The 25,252-nt window shown below is 40.3% G+C and overlaps 1 protein-coding gene across 1 annotated transcript; it reads right to left on the reverse strand.

Annotated features, from left to right (window-relative positions):
* Window positions 1-477: 477 nt before the first annotated feature.
* LOC127493441 (ER membrane protein complex subunit 5-like) lies at window positions 478-24,212 on the reverse strand. Its single transcript, XM_051856371.2, has 2 exons — window positions 23,904-24,212; window positions 478-6,859 (listed from the first exon to the last, which is right to left on the reverse strand). The coding sequence occupies exons 1-2, from the start codon at window positions 23,925-23,927 to the stop codon at window positions 6,341-6,343; spliced, it is 543 nt and encodes a 180-aa protein (XP_051712331.2). The 5' UTR covers window positions 23,928-24,212; the 3' UTR covers window positions 478-6,340.
* Between the last annotated feature and the right edge of the window lie 1,040 nt (window positions 24,213-25,252).

Here is a 25,252-nt window from a genome sequence, read left to right on the forward strand (position 1 = left end):
TGGTGTTTAGAAACGTGAAAGTATATGAGATCATCCAGGGAAATTCTAAAGAGTTCTTGGGACCCTTAGAATCACCAGCCTATAATGGATGTTTAAAAAGGGAGGTACATAAGAACAGTAAAAGGTGGAGGAAAGAGGCCCAGGAAGCTGAAGGTGGAGTCGAGAGTGTCAACAGTGATACACTGTGCCGCACAGGAGCACCTTTGTTTACCAAACTCATTTTTAAAAGATTTGCAGGTAAGTTACTCTGCGTTAGATTCTAAACATCAAGGATAGAAGCTTGCTCAATGTTAAGGATAGAAGTACAGCGTCTGGCAGCTTCCATTTCACTAGAGGAAGTACATACATAAGCAGTAGGAACAATGAAATATTTAAGGTGAGCGATCAACGTTTCTGTGAGGTACAAAACAGCACCAATGCAGGTGAGATTCTTTCTTTCCCTCCCTCCCTCCCTCCCTCCCTCCTTACTTTCCCTTCTTTTTTTCCCCAAGATTTATTTATTTAATCGAGAGGCAGAGTTACAGCCAGAGAGAGCAAGAGACTGAGAGATTATCCAGACGCTGGTTCACATTGCAGTGGTTGGAGCTGGGCTGATCCGAAGCCAAGATCCAGGAGCTTCTTCCAGGTCTCCCACATGCGTGCAGGATCCCAAGCACTTGGGTTATCTTCTGCTGCTTTCCCAGGCCATCAGCAGGGAGCAGGATCAGAAACGGAGCGGCTGTGGCTCAAACCAGTGCTCATATGGGATGCTGGCATCGCAGGCAGAGACCTAACCCACTATGCCAATTACTGGCAGCGAGATGCATTCTGCTTGTGGAGGGCAGGGGGAAAGGAAAGGACTGATAGAGAAAGTAGCATGCATGAAAATATCAATTGATGAAAATACCAACTGGGCTTGGCATCAAAGAGGTCAGGTATCACCCGGACAAGAGGAATTTTTCAATTTTCAAAGAAGAGAGTTGGCTGCAGTTTGTGGTGAGTAAATGAGAGAAAAATAAACATGGGATATGTTATTCTTTCAAGAAACTGACTCTTAAAAGAAGTTTCAAATTCTGTCTTCCTTCTAGTACTACTGCTTCTGGTGACTGTCTTCTGTGTGTTATGTTTTTAATTGTCTGTGTTTTACGTTGCTTTGATACATTGGGGCCTTCTTGCTTTGACTGTCCCTCCCAGAGCTGTCTAATCTCAGCTGTAGTAAACAACATGTCGTGAACACATCTTGCATGCCTGTGAAACCAACTAATCCAAAGCCCATATCCCTCACTTCCTCAGTTATGTCATTCACTCCACAGCAATATTTCCCCTGTGCAAAGTCATCCCATGATCAGACATGGGGCAACTAGGGACCGCTCCAATAATCCAGAGCTCACCAAAATTATTCAAACTGACCAAACCTAAGCTTGCTCAAATTTGCCTACCCTTGGTCACTCGTGGGAGCCACAAAAAAGCTCTGATCATGCTTCTCCTTCTCTTCTCCTGCCTCCTGAACACCCCAGTGTTTCTCTAGGTGGCCCTGTGTGGCCTGGCACACACCCCTTCTCCTGGGGAGAAGGGAACCACAAGGAACAAGGCTTCTTTCAATGGCATTGACATTCCCATGTGGTTCACTCAGTCACCTCTACAAGTTAAATCCTGAGCACAACTAAAACAATGTCTCAAGTTTAATATTGTAAAGGAGAGAAGTTATGATTAAATTTGCTAGTCACTGTATTGGTTCCTATGGATACCATAACAACCACAGTCTGTGTGGTCTTTTTTTTTTTTTTACTGGAAAAATAAATTCATTCATAAATGTAAAGTCCTTTCTAAGGGAAGAAGGCATAAAGACTGATAAGTATAACTACATAAATCAATAATACACAGGAAAATGTTATTAAACATGTGACAGTGAGCCAACTTCCTTAGCTTACAAAAAGCTCATACAAATCAATAAAAAACAAATCATCTAATAGGAAACAGAATATAATCATACAGCTCACAGAAAATGAAATAGCAGTAATCAATACACCTGAAAATGTGTTGCATCTCCTCATAAAAATGCAAGATATCACTCATTTACTTTCACATGATCAAACATAAAAAGTAGTACCCACTATCAGCGCCAGTCCCGTAAACAATCATTCTCACACTGTATGTAGAAGCACACCAGGCAAAGGTTTCCAGAGGACAATCTGGCAGCAGACTACTGCACTGAAAATGAAAATTACTCTTTGATCTAGCAATTATATTGCTATAAATTAATTCTACTGATACAGTCTCATTATATGTACAAGTATGTTCACTACAATACAATTTAATAAAATATTGGAAAACTAAAAGCCCACTAATGTATACTGGGACACCAGAGTTATTAAAAATCATTATTTCTGTACAAATAAAGATTTCCTAAGACACAGCAGAAGAAAGCAAGGTACAGAACAGTACATATTGTCTGATTCCTTAATGTAAATTTTTTTAAATGTATGTTCACTGGTAAATAAAAGGTTTTATTCCTATAAGAACGAGACTGTTGATGCTGGTTACCTTCAGGTGAAATATTAGAGTAGGAAGGAAGAGAACAAAAGATTTATTTTTGTGCCTTTCTAAACTGTCTGATCCTTTCGTCACATGTTATCTTTTTTCCTCCTTTTTAAATAACATTGCTTAGCAGTTTATTTTGAGTTAGTTCTAAGTAGGCTTGAATACTGGTAGTGTTTTCAAAATACTTTAGGTAACTGCCAAGTTTTACAAAGTAGAAATTTTCCCCTTGCATTTTCTCATTCTCTTACACTTAAAACATGATTTCCTGTTAGGTACAAGTGATATTTTGTATGAGCTGTCTGCCTATAAGAAATTTGCTTGCGATGGAATGATTACAGACACTGCTTCTCAAGAACCAATTCCTATACCTCAACGAGCACTTACCGATTCATGAATATAAATGAGATTATACATTCTGACTATTAAAGCTTAAAATTGCAATAAGAGTTGATATGTACAATTAAGTATAAAGTATCTATTGAATTTAGTAAAACAAAATCACACTGGAAAATATAGTCATAAAATTAGCTCTTACATTTTTCTGGGTACAGAGAAACAGAAGTGAGATTAAAAAAAATCTAAAATGCAAAACAAAATAAAACAAACAAACAAAAAACTGCTACCACAAACAGGGTGAGACAATCATTTACTTATTGGACAGGGTAAGGTCATTTAAAGAGAGAGACTATATCCAAAGAATGTGTTTAGCTTGGTGTTACAGGCACTGATGCTCACAACAAACAACAGCACTCAATAGCTCATGGAAACAGGCCACATACAACCAGGAAGATGTTGCTGTGCCACTCAGAACTAAGCCACAGTGCTTAGGAAGTCAGAGATCACAGGAGTTTCCAACTCAAAAGTCTGTTTTTGTTGTTGTGTTTTTGGTGGTTTTTTTTTTTTTTTTTTTTTTGCCACTGGGCCATTTGGCTGGTTCCTTGGTTATTAAGAAGTGAGTCTGGGGCCAGCGCTATGGTGTAGTGGGTTAAAGCCCTGGCCTGAAGTACCGGCATCCCATATGGGCGCTGGTTCTAGTCCCAGCTGCTCCTCTTCCGATACAGTTCTCTGCTATGGCCTAGGAAAGCAGTAGAAGATGGACCAAGGCTTTGGGCCCCTGTACTCATGTGGGAGACCCAGAAGAAGCTCCTGGCTCCTGGCTTCAGATCGGCGCAGCTCTGGCCATTGTGGCCATCTGGGGAGTGAACCAGTGGAAGGAAGACCTCTCTCTCTGAAACTCTGTCCCTTAAATAAATAAAATAAATGTTAAAAAAAAAAAAGTGAGTCTTCCAGTATTCTTGAGAACTTTGGTTGATACACATTTCTGAATGTCACTGAAATCCTAATCAACTGCAGACTAGCTCACATATTTTTAAACTGCCTTAGGCAGTAACAGACTGTCTAATAGTACTGTAAATCAAGTTCCATACTTAATACATTTAGCAGGGTTACCCAAATCACCTTTAGTCCTATGGTACATACTTGGAAAAGTCAACAGAAATTGACTGGAGTCAATTAAAAAAGAAATTTGGGGACCTCAGTTGACCTGAGGTATACAAGCTGCTGGCGAAGATGTATACACTGGAAATTACTACGTCAATTATATGCCAAATTATTTGGCATCAATTTTAGCAGGTCTTTCCTAACTGAGCAGCAAGGAGTTCAATATCCATTCTAGAAACCAGCCAAAATATAATAAGCAATACACTATGAATGCTATAAAAAAAACTGTTACATACGATCATCTGAGAAACCTGTTAAGTATCTAGTCTTCTCTCCTTAGATATATTCATTTGGCCAATCATGGCCTTTCACAACAATAATTAATCACAAGATAAGAACAACTTCTTTCTCCACATAACAATCCTTTGGGAGAAGTCACTCACGGAAGACCAGATACCCTATGAATCCATTTATATTAAATGTCCAGAGAAGGTGCATCTATACAGACAGAAAGTAGATCAGTAGTTCCCTAGGGTTGACAGGGGTGGAGTGGAGCCAGCATTGGGAGAAAATGAGGCAAGTTTTAAAGTGCAGGGGGATTCTTTATGGGACTGCAAAATGTTCTAAAAGTGGCTGATATTTCACAATTTTGTGAAATCATTGAAAGTCACAGAATTATACCCTTTAAATGGGTCAACTGTAAGGTAGGCAAACTACATCTCAACAACATTATTTGGCCTCAAAAGAGAAGAAAACAAGAAATTCTCTCAAATCAAGTCATACCTGAGGAAACGGTAGACAAGACTGATATAAGGAGCATGTTTTTCACACACTATTTTGATTTAATTAACATCACTTGAACTCCTGCCTTCACACTTTTAACTAAATTATTTCAGGCTATCAGCAGATTCTAACTTTGTTCTCATTAGTGAGCAGAGTCAGTGTTCCACAGACAGACTGGATAGGCAAAACAAAACAGAACAAAACAGCATAATAAAAATCCAATGACAAATTCATCTCATGCCTTTGGGCTGTGCATTACCAGGCAGAATAAAAGAAGTGAGGTTTGTTTCTAAAGGAAAAATGCCATCAAGTACAAGGGCATCTTATGACTCTTGCCTAAAGCATATTTCCTTTTCAAACCTGCATACAGGTATTCCCTTTACACCTATACAATTCAACAAAAGCAATGTGTTTACACCTGTACAATTAAAAAAATGCATTATTGTCCACACCAAAATGCTGAGATTCCTAGAGCTTTCTAGATCAAAGAGCTAGCCAAATTTCTCTAAGAGTAAAATCACTGTTTATAAAACAATTCATTTTTGTATCCTTATGCTTACCTTCACCAACAGAGTGAAGATAGAAAACTCTAAACTTTCTTTAATCAAAACTACAAGACAATTTCCTAAATGGCCTTGAAGTTTCTAAAAAAATATATTCATTCTAAATATTTAGAACATATTTGGCCCAATTCCTTTAAGTCTGCCTTTAGATTAATGAGAAGTTTCCTTTATTTTCATTTAGTTCACTAGGTTAGCATGGAATAAACTAACAGAGACTCTGAATAAGTTAAACTAATGACAAGTAATCCATTTTTTTCAACAAATCTCATTCTTCTATATAGGCAGGATAATGAAATCACAAATGGTCTTTTTTGGTCTGTCTTCAAGTATTCCTATATTACATAATCACTTAGAGCACATTTTGTGTTATAAAACACAAATGGCTTCACAACAAGTTGAACTTGTTAAATACTTCTGGTATGACAGGAATTTCTAACAAAAATTTCTCACTGTACACAGAATCTCAGAGAAGTAATTAAACAAGACAAGTCAATGCTAGAAAGTATATGGGAGTGGGGTGGAGTAAGAAGTCATGGATCAATTAAAAACTGGCAAATATCTGCTGAAGCAGAGCCACTTTTTAGGGGATAAAAGAAGAGTGGAAAATCACCATTTTGGTCTCATTAGGGAAGTTCATTTACTAAGAACTGAAGACCATTTTACTATAATTCATGCTGCAAAATGGAGTAATCACACAGTATTTCCAAAAGGATCCTAAAACTGTAGCGCAAAAGAAAAGAAATTTAAGAAAATAATCACAGAAACCATCAACATTTTTCAATGTGTTCAAAACAGTGACTTTACAAAATTAATTTGTCTTAAATGAAAAAAAATTCCTTATATGAAATTCAAAGATTCATTTCATAGATAACCAATACTGCAATAAGGACTTGACCAGCAGTGTACAAACAAGGGCCATAGATTTTTTTTTAAATTGGTCTGAGAGATCAATATAAATACTAATGTGGGGAGTGTTTTATGCCCCAAACTCCATATTGAGCTCTGTGTCCTGTCCTATTATAATTTGTAAAATATTAACGGCGCAGCGACTCAAGTTTTCGTAACTTCACCGATGTGTTAGAGGACAACGCATCTTGATTTGAAGAATTTCTTGGATCTGAAGGCCGGAACAGTACTCGACCGCGATGGTTAAAGACATAAAAGGATGGGTGATTCCTTAACGTATCAAATGTCTTATTCTTTAGTTCGGAAGTAGCGTCCATGTTTTTAAATTCCCCTGCAATATGAACTGTACCATAACAGGTAACTGCAAAGGCCAGAAGTGTCTGAAGCACTATATCTGTTGGCAGTGATTCCTCTTCCTTTTCTGTCAATCGCATATAAGAACGATGCTGAGCAGCGGAAAAGGCGGCGTGGGCTAGAGCAAAGAGGCCGATGCCTACCAGCCCCTTCCACAGCGACGGCGCCATGATAACTGAAGGAGCAGGAGCCCAACAAAGACGCGAAGGGCGGCGGAGCTGTTCCCTTTTCCACCGGCGGGGGTCAGTGCGGCGCTGAGAGATGACGTCACTGAAGCCCAGAGCGCGCAGTGCCTGGCGGGGCTGGGGGGGGGGGGGCGGTGGTGAAAAACGGATAGTAGTGAGAAAGCGGAAATAGGAATCGCGGTCTTTTAACAAAAGAAATCTATTCCCTCATGGTCCCAGAGGCCAGTGCCCGAGTGTGGGTGGGTCTTGGTCCCTCTACAGGTTTTAGTGAATACTCCTGACTTGCATCGCCCCAGTCTCATGTCTCCGGGCGAGACTTGGCCTTCCTTGGCTGTGGCAACAGCTGACCTCTGTCTGTGTTCTCATATGACCTTTTTTTTTTTTTTTTTTAAGATTGATTTATTTATTTGAAAGAGTAACAGAGAAGGAGAGGCAGAGAGAGAGAGAGAGAGAGGTCTTCCCTCGGCTGGTTCACTCCCCAGTCGGCCTCAAAGACCTGAGCTATGCCGATTCAAAGCCAGGAGCCAGGAGCTTCTTCCAGGATCTTCCCATGTGAGTGCAGGGGCCCAAGCACTTGGGCCATCCTCCGCTGCTTTCCCAGGCCACAGCAGAGAGCTGGATCAGAAGAGGAGCAGCCAGGACTTGAACTGGAGCCCATATAGGATGCCGGCGCTGCAGGCAGCGGATTTTCCTGCACCACAGCGTGGGCCCCTTCATGTGACCTCCCTAAAGGGATACTAGTCATTATATTTAGGGTCTACTCTAATATAATATGATCTCATCCTAACAGATGACATCTGCAAAGACCCCTTTTCCAAACAGGGTCACATTCTGAGGTTCTGGGTGGGTGTGATTTGGGAGGTTAAGACACTATTGTACCCAGGGTGGCCACTCGGCAAGCTCCTACTGTGTAGAGTTCTCACAACAGGCTGCTGGTGCTGATGGCTGAACTAGGTCCAACACCTGAATTTTGAGATAGAGTTCGTGATTCCCCCAGCCTACCAGTTGTGAAAAATAAATGTCTTCAAAGCCATGACTCTGTAAAGGACATGTTTTTAATATTGTGTCACCAGATGTGTGCACATTCCTGATTGTTGGAGAAAACTAAGATTGGTGATGGAGTTGTATGCTCAAGAGGTAGTAGCAATGTCTAGAGCTCAGTAAAAACTAAGAGTTCCACAAACACAATAATTGACCCCAAACAAGAAAGGAAATAAAACAGAGCCATAGAAGATATAATTATGGTCTGGCGCTATGGTGCATTGAGTTAAAGCCCCAGCCTGCAGTGCCAGCATCCCATATTGGTGCCAGTTTGAGTCCCAGCTGCTCTACTTCCTATCCATCTCTCTATTATGGCCTGGGAGAGCAGAAGAAGATGGCCCAAGTCCTTGGGCTCCTGCGCCTACGTGGGAGACCTAGAAGAAGCTCCTGGCTCCTGGCTTCAGATCAGCTCAGCTTTGGCTGTTGTGGTCATTTGGGGAGTGACCCAGCAGATGGAAGACCTCTCTCTCTGGCTCTACTTCCCTCTGTGACTCTCTCACATAAATAAAAATAATTTTAAAAAGAAGATATAATTATTAGAGTTTTTAAATGTGGATTTTAAAATAACAATGGGAATTTTAGTTCTCATAGAACTGTGAAAATTAAATGAACTTAGTGCTTAATAAATAACAAGATAGAGAACAAAATGGTTGAAAATAAAACTATAAAATGAATCATATTTAAGTTCTAGAATTGAAAAAAATGCAATTACAAAGCAAGAACTAAATGGAATAATTTCACAGGTTAATTGCAGCTGAAGGTAAAATAAACCAGCATATAGGTCAGAATAAAATATTCAAATTGAAGAAGAGAGAGACAAATATATAAGAAATATAAGTGAGAATAAAAAGACCTATCATACATGTATCTGCAGTTCCCAGAGATAAAAGAAGGAGAAAAGGGCAGAAGCATTATTTGAAGATGTAATTTCTGGTAGTTTTCCAAAATGATGAAATACATCAAGCCATGTACTCAAGAAAGATAAATACAAAGAACAGAACACATGAGAATAAGACCATAAAGACTCAATATTACAAAAATATCAATTTCATATCAGTATCTATTTTATCTCAATTTTTAAATATCAATTTAAATAATCCAGAATTATTCAAGAGTGGAAAGGAAGATGATTTCTTCAATCAATGGTGCTGAATCAATTATATATCAATTATATACATACATATGGAAACATATATATTAACCTCTTTCTTATACCATACACAAAAGAAGTATCAGGCAGACTGTATGTCCTCATATCCTTGAAGGGAGCAGAAGTCAAAAGAACTGGTCACAAAGGAAAGAATGACAAACCTGATTGCATTAGAATTAGAGACTTCTTTTTATTAGAAGATACCATTCAGAAAGCAGAGAGATATTTGTAACCCCTGTAACTAAAAACAAAGGGCTTGAATCTCAGATACATAAACAGCTTCTATCAGCAGACAAACCAAGAGAGAAATGGGCAAGTGGCTTGATCAGACACTTCTACAAGAGGATATTATAGGGTGAATTTTGCACCCTCCTCAACTTCATATGTTGAAGTTCCAACCCCTAATATCTTGGAAAATGAATCTATTTGGAGGCAGTCTTTAAATAAGTAGATAAACTAAAATTAAAATTTGGTGTGGACCCCAATCCAACATAACTGCTGTCCATATAAGAAGAGAATATTGGGAATAATATATTCCCCATTGTTCACAGCAATCTTTTCTTGGCCCCAACTCAACCTCATCACAGCAGGAGACTGCAATCAAGGGCTCATTTCCTGGGCGTGTGACCTGTGAAGTTGCACAGGCCCCAAGCTTAGGAGAATCCTGTGCTCGGTTTAATGTTCTGCAGTCAAGTTGAAAATCTTAATGGTTTTTTAACAAGTGATCTGACGTTGTCATATGGCACTGGCTCCTCATACCCTTAGGTGGTATCTGGCCTGTAACTAGCTAGCCATCCTATCATTTTAGCATGCTCCTTGGGAGTTTTGCCTTGCAAAAACTGTTGTAAATGCAGTTTCTCTGCGCCCTCTCTAGACCTATTGAATTAGAATGTGTTTTCAAAATCCCTCCTGCAACCCGAATGCATGTTAAAACTTGAGAAGTATTTGCCAAGGTCAACTCACCCCCAGATGTTCTGAGTAGAGCTAACCTTACCCCTGACTCCTCTGGTGGGCATTACTTGGTCTGGCAAAGGAGAGCATTTCATTCCCTGGTGAAAGTGACTTATCAGTATAAACATGTGGTTTGGGTTATGCCAGGCAAAGTAAGTATTAGAATTTGTGTAGGAATTGCTTAGCTGATATCATCTCTTTTCCCTGAGACTATGGTAATAAGGGTAACCTGAGTCTTGTGTTGTTATAGCCACCATGTGAAGCCTGAAAATCAGGCCAACAATGCAGAAGGACAAGCCAAGACATAGGGAGAAACAACTGTTGATGTTGTTGCCTTAGCTCCTGGGTCAAGGTGTACTTGAAGTTAAAGCTATAGTTTGGCTTTTTAAGTTTTATTGAAGTTCATTTGAGTCAGGTTTTCCATTCTTTGAAACTGAAAGAACCCTGATGAGTAAACATCTCTTTTGTTCACATTTATAGTAGGTGACTCTCAAAGATAACAGTGTTTGGCGATAACAGTGTATACTTACCCCTAGATGAATTCTTTGCATGAGTTACCCAGTTTTTTTACCAAGTTGAAGAAATCCACTAGATAATTGCCAACTTTTAACTCTGTTCTGTTTCTCTTTAAATGATCTTAGTACTTGATTAAAAAAAACTATTTGTAAGTGTTTTTCTGCTGTTTCAATACATACAACTCACCTTTAGCTATCAATTGGGGACCAGTCAATTCCAATGTGTAATAATGTATCCTTCTGGAGTGTCACTTAATGGGGCAGTTCATTGATTCAACAATGCTAAGAATGAAAAGCTCCTGTTTTCACATCAGGCATATGTGGCTAGAAGCCTCTTTCTCACCAAAGCCCATCCCTCACACAAATCTCAAGGAAATGATTAGCCAAGTGGTGTTTTTAAAACTACATTAGAGTCCTTTTACCTTTGAAGCACTCCAAAGAATGTTTTATTTACCCATGAATAGGTAGCTTAACACGCTGCATAAAGACATTTTTCATTGTATGCTTGTTGAATTCTGTTAAATTCAGTCCGAATACTCATGAACAGGCTAAATGTTTTAAAGTATTTTGAGGTTACAAATATAACTGGAATATTAGGGCTAGAAGGGATCTGAAGATTTTTAGTTAAATCCTTTTTACCAGAGGCAGATCCATTTCTTTCTCAAAGAGATAAAATATTCAGCAAAGTGAAGAGGTAAAGGAGAATGGGAGAAAATATTTGAGAACTATGAAATTGATTAAGGATTAATATCCAGAGTCTATAAAGAACTCAAGAAACTCAACAACAACAGCAAAAACTACCAATCTAGTTAAGAAATGGGCAAAAGACTTGAACAGGCATTTTTTTTTTTTCATTTTCGATTCTCTTTATATACAGAAGATCAGTTTAGCATACATTAAGTAAAGATTTCAACAGTTTGCTACCACACAGAAACATAAAGTGAAAATAATAGATAATTTTTTAAATGATGATGAAATCAGATCAGACCTATTGTCATGTTTATTCCCAGTGAGAGTCAAGTTGGGAATTGATAATTTCTTCTTCTTCTTCTTTTTTTTTTTTTTTTTTACAGAAGATCAGTTTAGTATACATTAAGTAAAGATTTCAACAGTTTGCACCCCCATAGAAACACAAAGTGAAATATACTGTTTGAGTACTCGTTATAGCATTAAGTCTCAATGTACAGCACACTAAGGACAGAGATCCTACATGAGGAGTAAGTGCACAGTGACTCCTGTTGTTGACTTTACAAATTGACACTCCTGTTTATGGCATCAGTAATCTCCCTATGCACCAGTCATGAGTTTCCAAGGCTATGGAAGCCCCTTGAGTTCTCCGACTCTTATCTTGTTCAGACAAGGTCATAGTCAAAGTGGAGGTTCTCTCCTCCCTTCAGAGAAAGGTACCTCCTTCTTTGAAGACCTGTTCTTTCCACTGGGATCTCACTCACAGAGATCTTTCATTTAGGTGTTTGTTGTTTTTTTTTTTTTTTTTTTTTTTTTTTTTTTTTTTTTTTTTTTTTGCCAGAGTGTCTTGGCTTTCCATGCCTGAAATACTCTCATGGGCTTTTCAGCCAGATTGGAATGCCTTTAGGGCTGATTCTGAGGCCAGAGTGCTGTTTAGGACATCTGCCATTCTATGAGTCTGCTGAGTATCTCGCTTCCCATGTTGGATCACTCTCCCCTTTATTTATTCTATCTGTTAGTATTAGCAGGTACTAGACTTGTTTATGTGCTCCCTTTGACTCTTAGTCCTTTCATTATGATCAATTGTGAACTGAAATTGATTACTTGGACTAGTGAGATGGCATTGGTACATGCCACCTTGATAGGATTAAATTGGAGTCCCCTGGTATGTTTCTAACTCTACCATTTGGGGCAAGTCAGCTTGAGCATGTCCCAAATTGTACATCTCTTCCCTCTCTTATTCCCACTCTTATGTTTAACAGGGATCACATTTCAGTTAAATTTCAACACTTAAGAATAACTGTGTATTAATTACAGAATTAAACCAGTCATGTTAAGTAGAACAGACAAAAAAAACTACTAAGAGGGATAATGTATTAAGTTTGAACAGGCATTTTTCAAAAGGCCAACAGACACATGAAAAAATGTTCAGGATCACTAGCCTTCAGGGAATTGAAAATAAAAGCCACAATGAGGCTTTGCCTCACCCCAGTTAGAATGGCTCCCATACAGAAGTCAACAAACAATAAATGCTGGCGAGGATATGGGGAAAAAGGTATCCTAATCCACTGTTGGTGGGAATGTAAACTAGTACAGTCATTGTGGAAGACAGTATGAAGATACCTCAGAAAACTGAAAATAGATATACCATATGACCCTGCAATTGCACTCCAGGAAATTTATCCATGGGAAATGAACTCAGAGTATGAAAGAGTTATCTGTACTCCTATATTTATTGAAGCTTAATTCACAATAGCTAAGATATGGAATCAGCCCAGATGTCCATCAGCTGAAGACTGAATAAAGAAATTACATATATATAAGTATATATATAGAAAATAGAATACTCCTCAGCCATAAAAAAGAATGAAATCCTATCTTTTGCAACAAAATGGATGCAACTGGAAACCATTATACTTAATGAAATAAGCCAGTCCCCAAAAGACAAATACCATATCTTTTCCCTGATCTGTGGTAACTAATAGAGTACCAAAAATGTAATGTTTAGGAGAGAAATTGACATTTTGAGATTCAGTGATTGTTTACAGTCCTTGTCTCTACTGCTGAGGAACAGTGTTGTTTTTTTTTTCTTCGTACTATTCGTTGAACTCTTTATTTAGCATAGGGTTAAGCTTATGAGTCTGAAATTGACCGCCTGCGGTGCCGGCACCCCGGATTCTGTCCCAGTTGCTCCTCTTCCAGTCCAGCTCTCTGCTGTGGCCCGGGGAAGGCAGTGGAGGATGACCCAAGTGCTTGGGCCCTGCACCTGCATGGGAGACCAGGAAAAGCACCTGGCTCCTGGCTTCAGATCAGCTCAGTACGCGGCCATGGTGGCCATTTGGGGGGTGACCAACGGAAAAAGGAACACCTTTCTCTCTGTCTCTCTCTCTCACTGTCTAACTCTGCCTGTCTAAAAAAAAATTGAAAGCAGGCCATTGTAAAAAGTAAGAGAGGGAATAAGAGAGGAAGGAGGTGGAAAGGTAGGGTGGGAAGTCTCACTATGTTCCTAAATCTGTATGTACAAAATACATGAAATTCGTTTACCTTAAATAAAATTTTTAAAGAAGAGATAGAATATAACAAATGCCACTAAAGCCCATCTTACTTCTCCCATTCAATTCTATCACTGATCAGAGGCAAGCTCTATGAAGTTAGTGAAGCTGGTGTACAGAAATCCAACATATATTTTTGTATTTTTATGATGTATTTTAGCATCTGGATATTTACATAAGTGAAATAATATTAAATATACTTTTTTGCAGTTTGCTTTCTTTTCTCTCAATGTTGTTTTTTAGGGTTTATCCTTGCTAATACATCTTTTTTATTTTAATTTTAATTTTTTTTTTTGACAAGCAGAGTGGACAGTGAGAGAGAGAGAGAGAGAAAGGTCTTCCTTTGCCGTTGGTTCACCCTCCAACGGCCTCTGCGGCCGGCGCACTGCGCTGATCCGAAGCCAGGAGCCAGGTGCTTCTCCTGGTCTCCCATGCGGGTGCCAGGGTCCAAGCACTTGGGCCATCCTCCACTGCACTCCCGGGCCACAGCAGAGAGCTGGACTGGAGGAGGGGCAACCAGGACAGAATCCGGCGCCCCGACCAGGACTGGAACCTGGGGTGCCGGTGCCGCAAGGCGGAGGATTAGCCTAGTGAGCCTCAGCGCCGCCCGCTAATACATCTTTATGCTTTTACATTGACTAAAGGGAGCAAAAACCTCACAGGTTGTCAGACAGATTAAATTAATTAATAAATGAGAAGAGACTAGTATGAATTCATAGAGCCCATTTTCAGCACATACTTTTTCTTCCTTTTGTGCACTGAGACTTAGTTTCTGTCAACTTTCTGTGTTAATGGTTGTGACACCTACTACCACTTCAGCCTTTTCAGAGTAGGAGATGTGGAAGCTAACGCTTAAGTCATTTCTTCCCCAGTTGATGAGAAAGTTACCTGGTTTCTGCTTCACCACTGGTAAAGGTGCTTTCTCTTTTACATGCTGCATCCATCACACTTGGCACCATGCAAAAGATGTTTGCTTATGTAGTCACAGAAAAGGAAATTTGCATCAGCTTGCCTGAGCACTTTGGTTAGCCATACTTTACTCACATTTTGAAACTCAGTCACGTAAGCTGGAGGGAATTTCCTTTTCTTAGATAACATGCAATATCTTAATCCAGGAATTATTATTAGGATGGAAAATTATAATTATAAACATTTACAAAAGTAAAATACATTAGAACTTAGTTTGATTTTTTAAAATTTATTTACTCAAAAGACAGACTTGGGGCCAGCACCATGGTGCAGTAGGTTAATCCTCTGCCTGCAGTGCCGGCATCCTATATGGACACTGGTTCTAGTCCCAGCTGCTCCACTTCCAGTCCAGCTCTCTGCTATGGCCTGGGAAAGCAGTAGAGGCTGGCCCAAGTCCTTGGGCCCCTGCACCCATGTGGGAGACTCGGAAGAAGCTCCTGGCTCCTGGCTTCAGATTGGCGCAGCTCTGGCCATTTCAACCATTTGGGGAGTGCACCAATGGAAGGAAGACTTCTCTCTCTGTCTCTCCCTCTCGGTGTCTGTAACTCTCCTTCTCAAATAAAATAAATAAAACTTTTTTTTTTTAAAGGACAGTCTTACTAGAGAGAAGGAGAGACAGAGAGAGAGAAATCTTCCACCCACTGTTTCACTCCCCAAATGGCCCCAACAACAAGGGCTGGGCCAGGCAGAAGCCAGGAGCCAGAAGCTTCTTCCAGGTCTCCCATGTGGGTGCAGGGCCCAGACACTTGGGCCATCCTCTGCTGCTTTCTCAGGTGCATTAGTAGAGAGCTGGATAGGAGCTGGGACTCAAACCGGCATCCTATATGCGATGGATAGAGATATCTATCTATAGATCTATTTCCAAAATTCCTAGGGAAAATCTTTGGTGCAGCAGGCAGCGGCTTAACCCACAGCACCACAGTGCCAGCCCCAATTAGTTTGATTTTACACTTCTAAATAGGATGAACAATGAGTTAATAAATGCTGTCAAGTGGTTCTTCATAGGCCTTGAAAATTTATGGTGTTTTCTTCAAACTGAATTCCTGTATTGCCAATTCTTTCATATGTCATGGCAAAGGTTGTTGTAGGGTTGATGTAGGGAGACTTGAGGCTTAACCTCAGTAACAATGTACCAAAAACAACATTAAGTGTTTTTTTGTGCAATGGTCCCTTTTCAGTTTCAGATAAAGTAATGCACAAGATAAAACCAACACCATCAGTTATTGATAATCATTATCTTTTTTAAGATTCATTTATTTGGAAGGCAGAGTGACAAAGAGGGGGGAAAGACAGAGCTGGTTTATCCCCCAAGTGGCTACAACATATAGAGCTAGGCCAGACTGAAGCCAGGGGTTAGGAACCCATTTGGATCTTTCACGTGGGTGGCTGGGATGCAAGTACTTTGTCTATCATTTGCTGCTTCGCAGGTGCATTAGCAAGAAGCTGACTTGGAAGCAGAACAACCTGAACTCGAACTGGCACTTTGTTTTGGGATGCTGGTTTCAAAAACGGTAGTCTAACCCAATGCACAACTATGCCTACTCCTGCTAATCAGTATTAGGAAATGAGGCAGGCTCTGAGAGGCTAAAATACAAAGCTATACAAAACGTTTTTCTTTTTTAAATTCTAGGAAGCTGTATGAAGCCTGACCCTAAGTAGCTAAAGAAAAACACAGACTGTATTAGAAAGGTTTCTCATAAACCATACAAGGACAATTAAAAAAGATCACAGAAAATGGCATTGAAAGATAGGTTTATTTTGATACAAAAATTTTGAAATCCATGTATAGATTTCTGATAACATATATTTTCTATGAACTTTTTGAAGTATTCTTGAAAGTCATAAACATGATTGAACATTATTAATTAAAACCAGGGATTCAAATGCATTTAAGACTCTCATTCTATCACTTCTCTTTGCCCTTTCTGTTTATCTTTTTGTTTCTCTGTCTGTGACCATCCTTTTATTCTAGCTATGTGGAGAAATACAAGCCCAACAACAGCTTCCAAACTTGGCATCTAACCTTCTGTCACAGGAGAGAGTCTCTCTCCCCCTCATCTCTATTTCCCTATATCTCTATCTCTATCTCTATCTCTATCTCATCTATGTCTATGTCTATATCTATATCTATCATCTACCTAGCTGCCTACCTATCTATTATCTTTCGATCTATCTATCTATCTATCTATCTATCTATCTATCTCTGCAGATCTGTCTTAGATCTATTTCCAAAATTCCTAGGGAAAATCTTTGGTTGGTCCAACATGGGTCAAGTGTATACCCACAGCCCAGCTGTTATTTCTAGAGGCAAGTCCTGGGGAAAGATTTTGATTGGCTTAGCCTGGATCAGCTGTACAACTCATGTCAATCAACTGTAGCTAGCTGATCAGGGTGGCTCTTAAGGAACCTGTGGATAGGAGGAAAGAAGCTTTTTCTAGAAAAGGGGAGCCAAGGAGATAGCAGAGTGGTCCCTGTTATGGATAGAACTGTGTCTCACAAAATCCGTTCATTCAAGCTGTCATCCCCAGTGTAACTGTATTTAGAGACAGGGGCTTTAGGGGAATACTTTACTTAAATAATCTTACAAAGATAAGATCCTAATCTGTTAGAACTGATGGCTTTAGAAGAAGAGGATGAGATTCCAGGAATCAATCTCTCAGTGGCACTACAGTGGTGTTTAGGCTTCAGTAGTTTGGTTTTGGTAGTTTGGGTTATTTTCAAATTAGTTTTAAAGGTAGCCAGGTGATTTGAAGGAAAGCTATTGGGAGGTTTTGAACAGATAAATATTGATTTGCGAAATCACATAGTTGCTCTGGTGGGGATCAACCTTGTGGGTTTTTCTAACAACCCAGGGAAGAGCTGGCGGTGATCTGAGCTGGAGTAGAGGAGTTGCTAAGAAGTGATCCAATTCCTGGATATATTTTGAAGGTAGGGTAAATAGGATTTCCTGATAGAGTAGTTGTGAGCAGTGACAGAAAAAGAAAATGTTAAGGATGACACCAAGATGTTTGATCAATGGGAAAAATGACAGTGCCACCTGTGATAATGACACCTGTGAAACATGCCTTGATGTTCCTCACAATACAGATGTCAGGTAAACATTTGAATTGAAAAGTTTCAGTAGAGGTAGGGTAAATCTATTTTCATAACATACAGCTAGTGTTTAAAGCTATAAGAATGGACAAGATCACCAAAGTAGAAACTAAGACCCGAGCTGTAAGGCCTCTGAAGTTTAGGTGACAGAGAGACTAGGAGAAACCAGGAAAGGAGTCCAAGAATGCGTGGTCAGAGAAAGGGGTCATGAGTACGTCACGTCCTTGAGTGAAGGGAAGAAAGTGTCTCAAGGAGGCGTCAATAACTCAGGTCAACCTTCTCAAGTAAGGCACCGCAAGATCAGTATCCCTTCCCAGAAAGCAGAGCAAGTGTTTGGCTTAGCGGTTAAGCTGGTGGTCGAGACACCCTCATCCTACTTTGGAGTACCTCGGTTTAATCACAGCTCTGGATCCTGACTCCAGCTTCCTGGGGCTGATGCAGACTCTGGGAGGCAATGGAGATGACTCAAATAGTTAGGTCCCTGCCACCCATATTGGAGACCCAGATTGAATCCTCCGCTGCCTTTGCAAGCATTTGGAGAATGAAATAGCAGACAGATATCACTCTCTGCCAAATGAATAAATAAATAAGAAACCAGGCCAAGGAAAGAGAGGGTAAAACGATGCTGATGATTGACTAACATCCCATACCTGGCATGTAGCAGATTTGAAATGCAGAAATCTGGATTGTTTCACTTTAATTCGAGCTTTGAAGAAAAAAAGTTAAAAAATAAAGTTGAGCTCATCTATTTGCCATGTAGTTACACGGATATTTGTATTTTTACATGCTTTTTTAAAAAAGATTTTATTTACTTATTTGAGAGGTAGAGTTACAGACAGAGAGCGAGAGACAGAGAGAAAGTTCTTCTGTCTTCTGATTCACTCCCCAAGTGGCTGTAGTGGCCGGAGCTGAGCTGATCCAAAGCCAGGAGCCAGGAGCTTCTTCCAAGTCTCCCCCTAGGATACAGGGGCCCAAGCAATTGGGCCATCCTCTACTGTTTTCTCAGGTCATAAGCAGAGAGCTGGATTAGAAGAGGAGAGCTGGGATTAGAAGAGGTGCCCATGTGGGATGCTGGCACCACACGAGAGGCTTAGCCTGTTACACCATAATGCCCCAGGTCTACATGCTTTTCTGGGTTGTTTTCATTGAACAAGGATATTCAGGTCTTAATAAAGCAAAAGAAATAAAATGGAAAGACAACAAAAGAGTTTAACCGTGACTTTTTAAGTAAAGATTTATTTACTTATTTTGAAAGTCAAAGTTACAGAGAGAGAGGGAGACACACACACACGCATACACACACACACACAGATCTTTCATTGCTGGATCACTCCCTAGATGGCCACAGATAGTGCAGAGTCTGGCCAAAGCAAGGAACCAGGAGCTTCATCTGGGTTTCCCACGTGGGTGGCAGGAGCCCAAGCACTAGGGCCATCTTCTGCTTCTTTTCCCAGGCCATTAGCAGGGAGCTGGATCAGAAATGGAGCTATCTGGAATTGAACAAGAGCCCATATAGGATGCTGGCATTGGCAGCACAGGTAACTTTACCCACAATGTGAGCCCCAAGGGTGCTTTTCAAAAATCATCATTTTATTTTTATTTTTAAAAAATATTTCTTTTTTTTAAGATTTATTTATTTGAAAGTCAGAGTTACGCAGAGAGAGGAGAGGCAGAGAGAGAGAGAGAGAGAGAGAGAGAGACAGGTCTTCCATCTGATGGTTCACTCCCCAACTGGCTGCAACAGCCAGAGCTACGCTGATCCAAAGCCAGGAGCCAGGAGCCTCCTCGGGGTCTCCCACATGGGTGCAGGGCCCAAAGACTTGGGCCATCTTCCACTGCTTTCCCAGGCCACAGCAGTGAGCTGGATCGGAAGTGGAGCAGCCGAGTCTCTAACCAGTGCCCATATGGGATGTCGGCGCTTCAGGCCAGGGTGTTAACATGCTGTGCCGCAGCACTGGCCCCAAAATCATGGTTTTATTAAAGTGATAAGGATGACTTAAATTTATCATCTGTTGTTTTGCAAGAGTCTCGGGGTTTTTTGTTCACTTGTTGCATTAGAATTGTGCTGCTGTGGGCTCCAGCGAGCTCTCTCTTGTCCCTCACGGATTTCTGTAGACGCTGCCTCTATTCAGTCAAATGGATTCTCCAAAGTCACAAAGGAAGTGGAAAGTGCAATGAATACTAAGAACAAATGTACCTGCAAATATGAGGCAACTGGCAGTTTCCTAAGATCCCAATCTTTTCATTTTATGAAATACAAGTGAATTCCAGTTTCAGCAACTAAGAAAATAAATCTTCTATATCGAATCCTAGAGTGAAATGAGTGCTGCACTTTATTTAAATCCAGATAAGAAGAGATTTGGAAGAAGTATCATAGGGGGCCACATGAATATCAAATTTTGCATATTTGCTGTGAAAGCCTGAATGCTAAAGCATGGGCGGAGGAGTGTGATGGAAAGCTAGGGTTGGTGCTGTTACACAGGTACATGCACGCACCTCCACACTACGGAAATGTGAATGCTTTCTGAGCCTCTCCTTCCTGTTCCCTCACCTCCTCCTCACACAACTAACTGGTGCACTGACATCGTCTGCCTCTTCCACAAGGTGCCGGAGAGTATTCCCAATTCTGGCTATATCAAAATTTCTGCAGTGCCTACAGTGAGTCAAGCACTCAGCCAGAGCTTTCACACATTGTTTTATTTAATGCCAGAGGAAGGTATTCATGTGAACTTTTTTTTTAAGAAAGAAAAAACCAGGGCCAGCACTGTGGTATAGTGGGTAAAGCCACTGCCTGCAGTGCTGGCATCCCATATGGGCACTGTTTTAGTCTCGGCTGCTCCACTTTTGATCCAGCTCTCTGCTATGGCCTGGGAAAGCAGTAGAAGATGGCCCAAGTCCTTGGGCCCCTGCACCTGTGTGGGAGACCCGGAAGACGCTCCTGGCTCCTGGCTTCGGATTGGGGCAGCTCTGGCCATTGTGGCCATCTGGGGAGTGAACCAGTGGATGGAAGACCTCTCTCTCTCTCTCTCTCTCTCTGTCTCTGTCTCTCTTTCTCTCTGTCTGTAACTCTGACTTTCAAATAAATAAATAAATCTTAAAAAAAAAAAAAGAAAGAAAGAAAGAAGAAACGACATGGTCAGAATCTGAGAAAGTGGGATTTTAATCAGATCTGTGTTCTTCCAATATCCACCGTTTTCCCATTGCTAAATATCACCAGAAGATATTCTATCTTAAAAGTATATTTTGGGCCAGTGCCGCAGCTCACTTGGCTAATCCTTCGCCTGCAGCGCCAGCACCCTGGATTGTAGTCCCAGTTGGGGTGCTGGATTCTGTCCCAGTTGCTCCTCTTCCAGTCCAGCTCTCTGCTGTGGTCCGGGAGGGCAGTGGAGGATGGCCCAAGTGCTTGGGCCCTGCACCCCATGGGAGACCAGGAGGGAGCACCTGGCTCCTGGCTTCAGATCTATGCAGTGTGCCGGCCATGGCGGCCATTTGGGGGGTGAACCAATGGAAAAAGGAAGAACTTTCTCTCTGTCTCTCTCTCTCTGTCTAACTCTGCCTGTCAAAAAAAATATTTTGCCAAACATGATACCGAGCCCAGAAATCTCAAGGGAAAAATAGCATGAGATTGACTACGGACAGTTTAAAATTTGTATTTGGAAAAAGAAAATGTAAAGATTAAACAACAAATAGTTTGTGAGAAAGTATTCAGAAGATAAATAACAGGATTGATCATATCTTAATCATTCCCGAAGATAGCTAAGAAAATAGCCAGCTGCTCAATAGGAAAATGGTCAAAGAATGTAACAACGGCAAATAAAAAACACAAACTACAAAACCACAACAAACATGAGAAAATAGTAGACTTCATTCTCTAAAGAGAATGCAGAGGAGACACCTACAAGGTTGACAAACATTTTAAACACTGATAATATTGGCACAGTCTTTTTGGAGAAATAATTAGTAATATTTACCAAAATATAAATGATCTGATCTCTTAACTCAGCAATTCAATACTTGGGCATCTGTCCTTGCTCTCCCCTTGTCCCCAAAATGTGATGCTATGCATGTAATGATAAGTGTAACAGGTTATTTTTAAAAATGTTTATTTATTTGAGAGGCAGAGTTACAGAGAGGGAGAGACAGAGAGAGAGGTCTTTGATCTGCTGGCTCACTCCTTAAATGGCTGCAATGGTCAGAGCTGGCCCAACCTGAAGCCCCCATCCAGTCATTCTGCATTTCAAATAAGTACATCTTTTAAAAATGGAATACATAAATATATTATGATATATTTATTTCATGGAATACTATGCAACTGTTAAAATAATAAGACAAACCTACATACAAAGGCTTGTGAATATTTCCAAGATACTGCTAGGTAGAAAATAGTAAGTCACAGAACAACACCATATTTTAACTGTTTAAATTAAAAAAAAACTGGAAAGAAAAACACTAATTTGTTGAGAGTCAGTCTTTGATAATGGGGGTAGGTAGTGGGAGTGTGAAGAGGATCTGTCAGTTTTCACTTCATTTTTCTGGCTATTACTTTGAGTTTCTAAAGTGTACTTTCATGAAGTACTGTGTAGCTTAAAAATAAAAATGCTTTCTCTTTATTTTCCTATTCTTTCCCTCTCACCCTCTTCTAGTAAAATTCTCAGTCAGGATGTGAACAGAAAGAAAACAGCAAGGTTTATTGACTTCCGGATCTCACACTTGGGTTCCAGGGTTTGACTATTTATGATTTCCTTCCTGTGCCCTGACACAGTCACTAATTTTAGGCATGCCTTGATGGTTAGAAACAGCATTTTGACTTTTTGCTTGACTTTTTTGAAGTGCTTCTACAACACTATTGCTCAGCTTTGTTTGCTTCCTCTCATAACGTTAGGTCAGAAGGGTGTTATTACTATCTCAAACAAACATTTAAGAATAAATTCTCAATATATTGCTGAATGCTAATTACGGGACTTAGATAATGATGTGTATTCTTGAACATAAGCACAAAAGGAATGCATCTTTGGAGATGGAAATTCTGTGTATGAAAGATTAAAGAATGGTTATTTTAAATTAACTTGAAAATGAAATTAGCAAAATTGCGAATAGAGTCCTAACATGACGCATTAATTGAATTTAATGGTGTAATCTTAGCAGTAGGAAAGACACATAATAACAGTCTTAGATTCAAACCTTTGTTGGAGTTCCTGGTAATTTTGCCTTAACTACAGCATCCAAGAACATTGTGCACAACTCATTGCATGAATAAGATTCGAATAATTTTTTACTGATTTTGTGCTTTTACCCAAGAGAGCTCCATAAATTGTTTTTAATCACTTCTTTTATTTTAAATCAATACCGTCTGCCAAGTGGGTAACAATTCGAATTTAAACATAACCTCCTCTAATTGGTGTAATTACTTCATAAAGAGATAAACCATAGCACAATATGGCAATCTTGGGTTTATAAAATCTAATTATGTTCACGACACAATATTTTATTCTTAGTGATCTCAAGAAGAACATAAACTTGAACAAATGCAGACACTTATGATGAAGTAATTGGAAAGGAATAAGATAATTATCACATACAGTACTGCAGAGTACTGCCTCTAGTAACAGCCTCTGAGAGAAAGCACCGGTTTACAAAGCTTAAGGGTACAGGGAGCTTTGGAGTGGGGGGGTTCTGGTCTCCTTAGCCTGAATTTGAAACCTAGTGAGTTCAATCCCAAGGTGGGCCCGGCAGCCAGACCACTTAGGAAGAAGTAGAAAAGCCCCAGTCTTGTACTTTCACTCTGTTCCAAAGGCAGGTGCAGAGAGGGAGAGGGAAGAGGCACAGACAGGAATACCCACCGCCCCCACCTTCATGTCAACAGGAGGTTTGCTCTCATCTGCTTTACAATTTATGATTCTGCAACACATTGCCTTTAGAAACAATCTGTTACCAGCATTTATTTTTGAAGACCTGTGCCCTATGCCCAGTCATATGTTGATCAAAGGGAGAGGACTCAAATGGCAAAGAAGTTGGGAACACACTACGAGGCCAAAGAGCGACACAGTCCCAGAGAACCACATCCTAAAACTCATCAGCCTTCTTTATGTTCAACATTATGTCCAGCTCTGGTTTTAAAAACTAAATTTACAAAAAGATAAAGCAAGCGTATGCACACACACAGACATGTATGCACCAACATGAACTGGACTCACTTGTGTGTCTCCCGTTGCTTCCATGTCAGAAAAGGGTTCTTGAAGGCCAGGAAGATCCTAGAGCAAGAGGAAACTGGATATTCTAGAAACAGCTTAATTTGTCCAGAATCGCATTTCTTTGTGCTTCCATATCCCTAGGTACTAACTGCCTTTTTGCTATCTTTCCCTCCTCTTCCTCTTTCTGAGTGGTTCATTGAAAGGCTTTGTCTGTCTCTTCCTCCTCCTTCTTAATCCACACTCTTAAGCAGGTTTTGCCCATTTGGGATTCAGCAACTCACAAAGACTGTGAGACTCAGAGAAAGAAAGTTAATAATAGCCCCGAGAGCTAGATGAAAAGATATGTACTTATCCCCAGAGTCTACTGCAAATCCTGGCTTAAAGGAGGAGAAGGTGAGGGCCAGAATGAGTGGGTGGCTGAGAACCACTTGCACAGGACAGAAAGATATAAAGACATTAGCCCCTCCAAAATTTCTCTATAGAAGGGACTTGTCAGTAGTAAGCTGATCCCCATGCAGGCTCCTGGGGTTCAGATGGCAACCTCTGTGTCACTTCCTGGGAGCGGTCTTTCCTGACTACCCATTGTAAAGTGGCCACCTAGTTGCTCCTTAGCACAAAACCCATTTTCCTTCTCTGCATAGCACTTTTTATTACCTGGCATTTTCCTTTATGTCTTTCTGCCTCTCTTCAAAGCTTATCATTAGCCCCTTCTCCAGTAAAATGTAAGCTCCTTGAGGACCATGACTGTCCTCATTTATTCTCTGTCTCTTTTCTCTAGAACACAAGCTCCAAGGTTGCATGTTCTATAACAAGAATGTGCAGGTAAGCGAAACCCACAGCCATGTCAACACCTATAATCCTCAAAGCCCCTTGCATATAGTAGGGGCATTTAGAAGTTCAATAAATCTTTGTCAAATAAAAGAATCATGGGAAGAAAACCTATGCCTCTTTGTCAAAACTGCATTGTAATAAAACAGTTGAAATTATCCTCATGAATTTTTGGGACAGTGGCAGATATAAGTCAATTCTCAGTCCACTGGGGGCCCTACAAAGGTCAATGGCAAAGATGGAATTGATGTAGGTAAGAAAGTAGCTGTGAAGGAGGACCTGAAGTCACCAGCTCCTCCCTATAGTCCCATCTGCTCTGCTCAGATTCCTCTGACCCTCCCCCTACTTCTACCCCATGCACCAGAAAATAGCAGTTTCCACGAAACTGCTGCTTAGAACAGGTCCTGCCAAAAATAACTGACACAGCTGCTGGCTGAACCTCCACAATGACCTTTAACTAATTATAATGTCATCATAATAAAATTACCATGGCTGACACCCCTGCTCCCATCATGCACCTGAGG

The sequence above is a fragment of the Oryctolagus cuniculus genome, chromosome 7 (genome assembly GCF_964237555.1).
Source record: "Oryctolagus cuniculus chromosome 7, mOryCun1.1, whole genome shotgun sequence".
NCBI lineage: Eukaryota > Metazoa > Chordata > Mammalia > Lagomorpha > Leporidae > Oryctolagus > Oryctolagus cuniculus.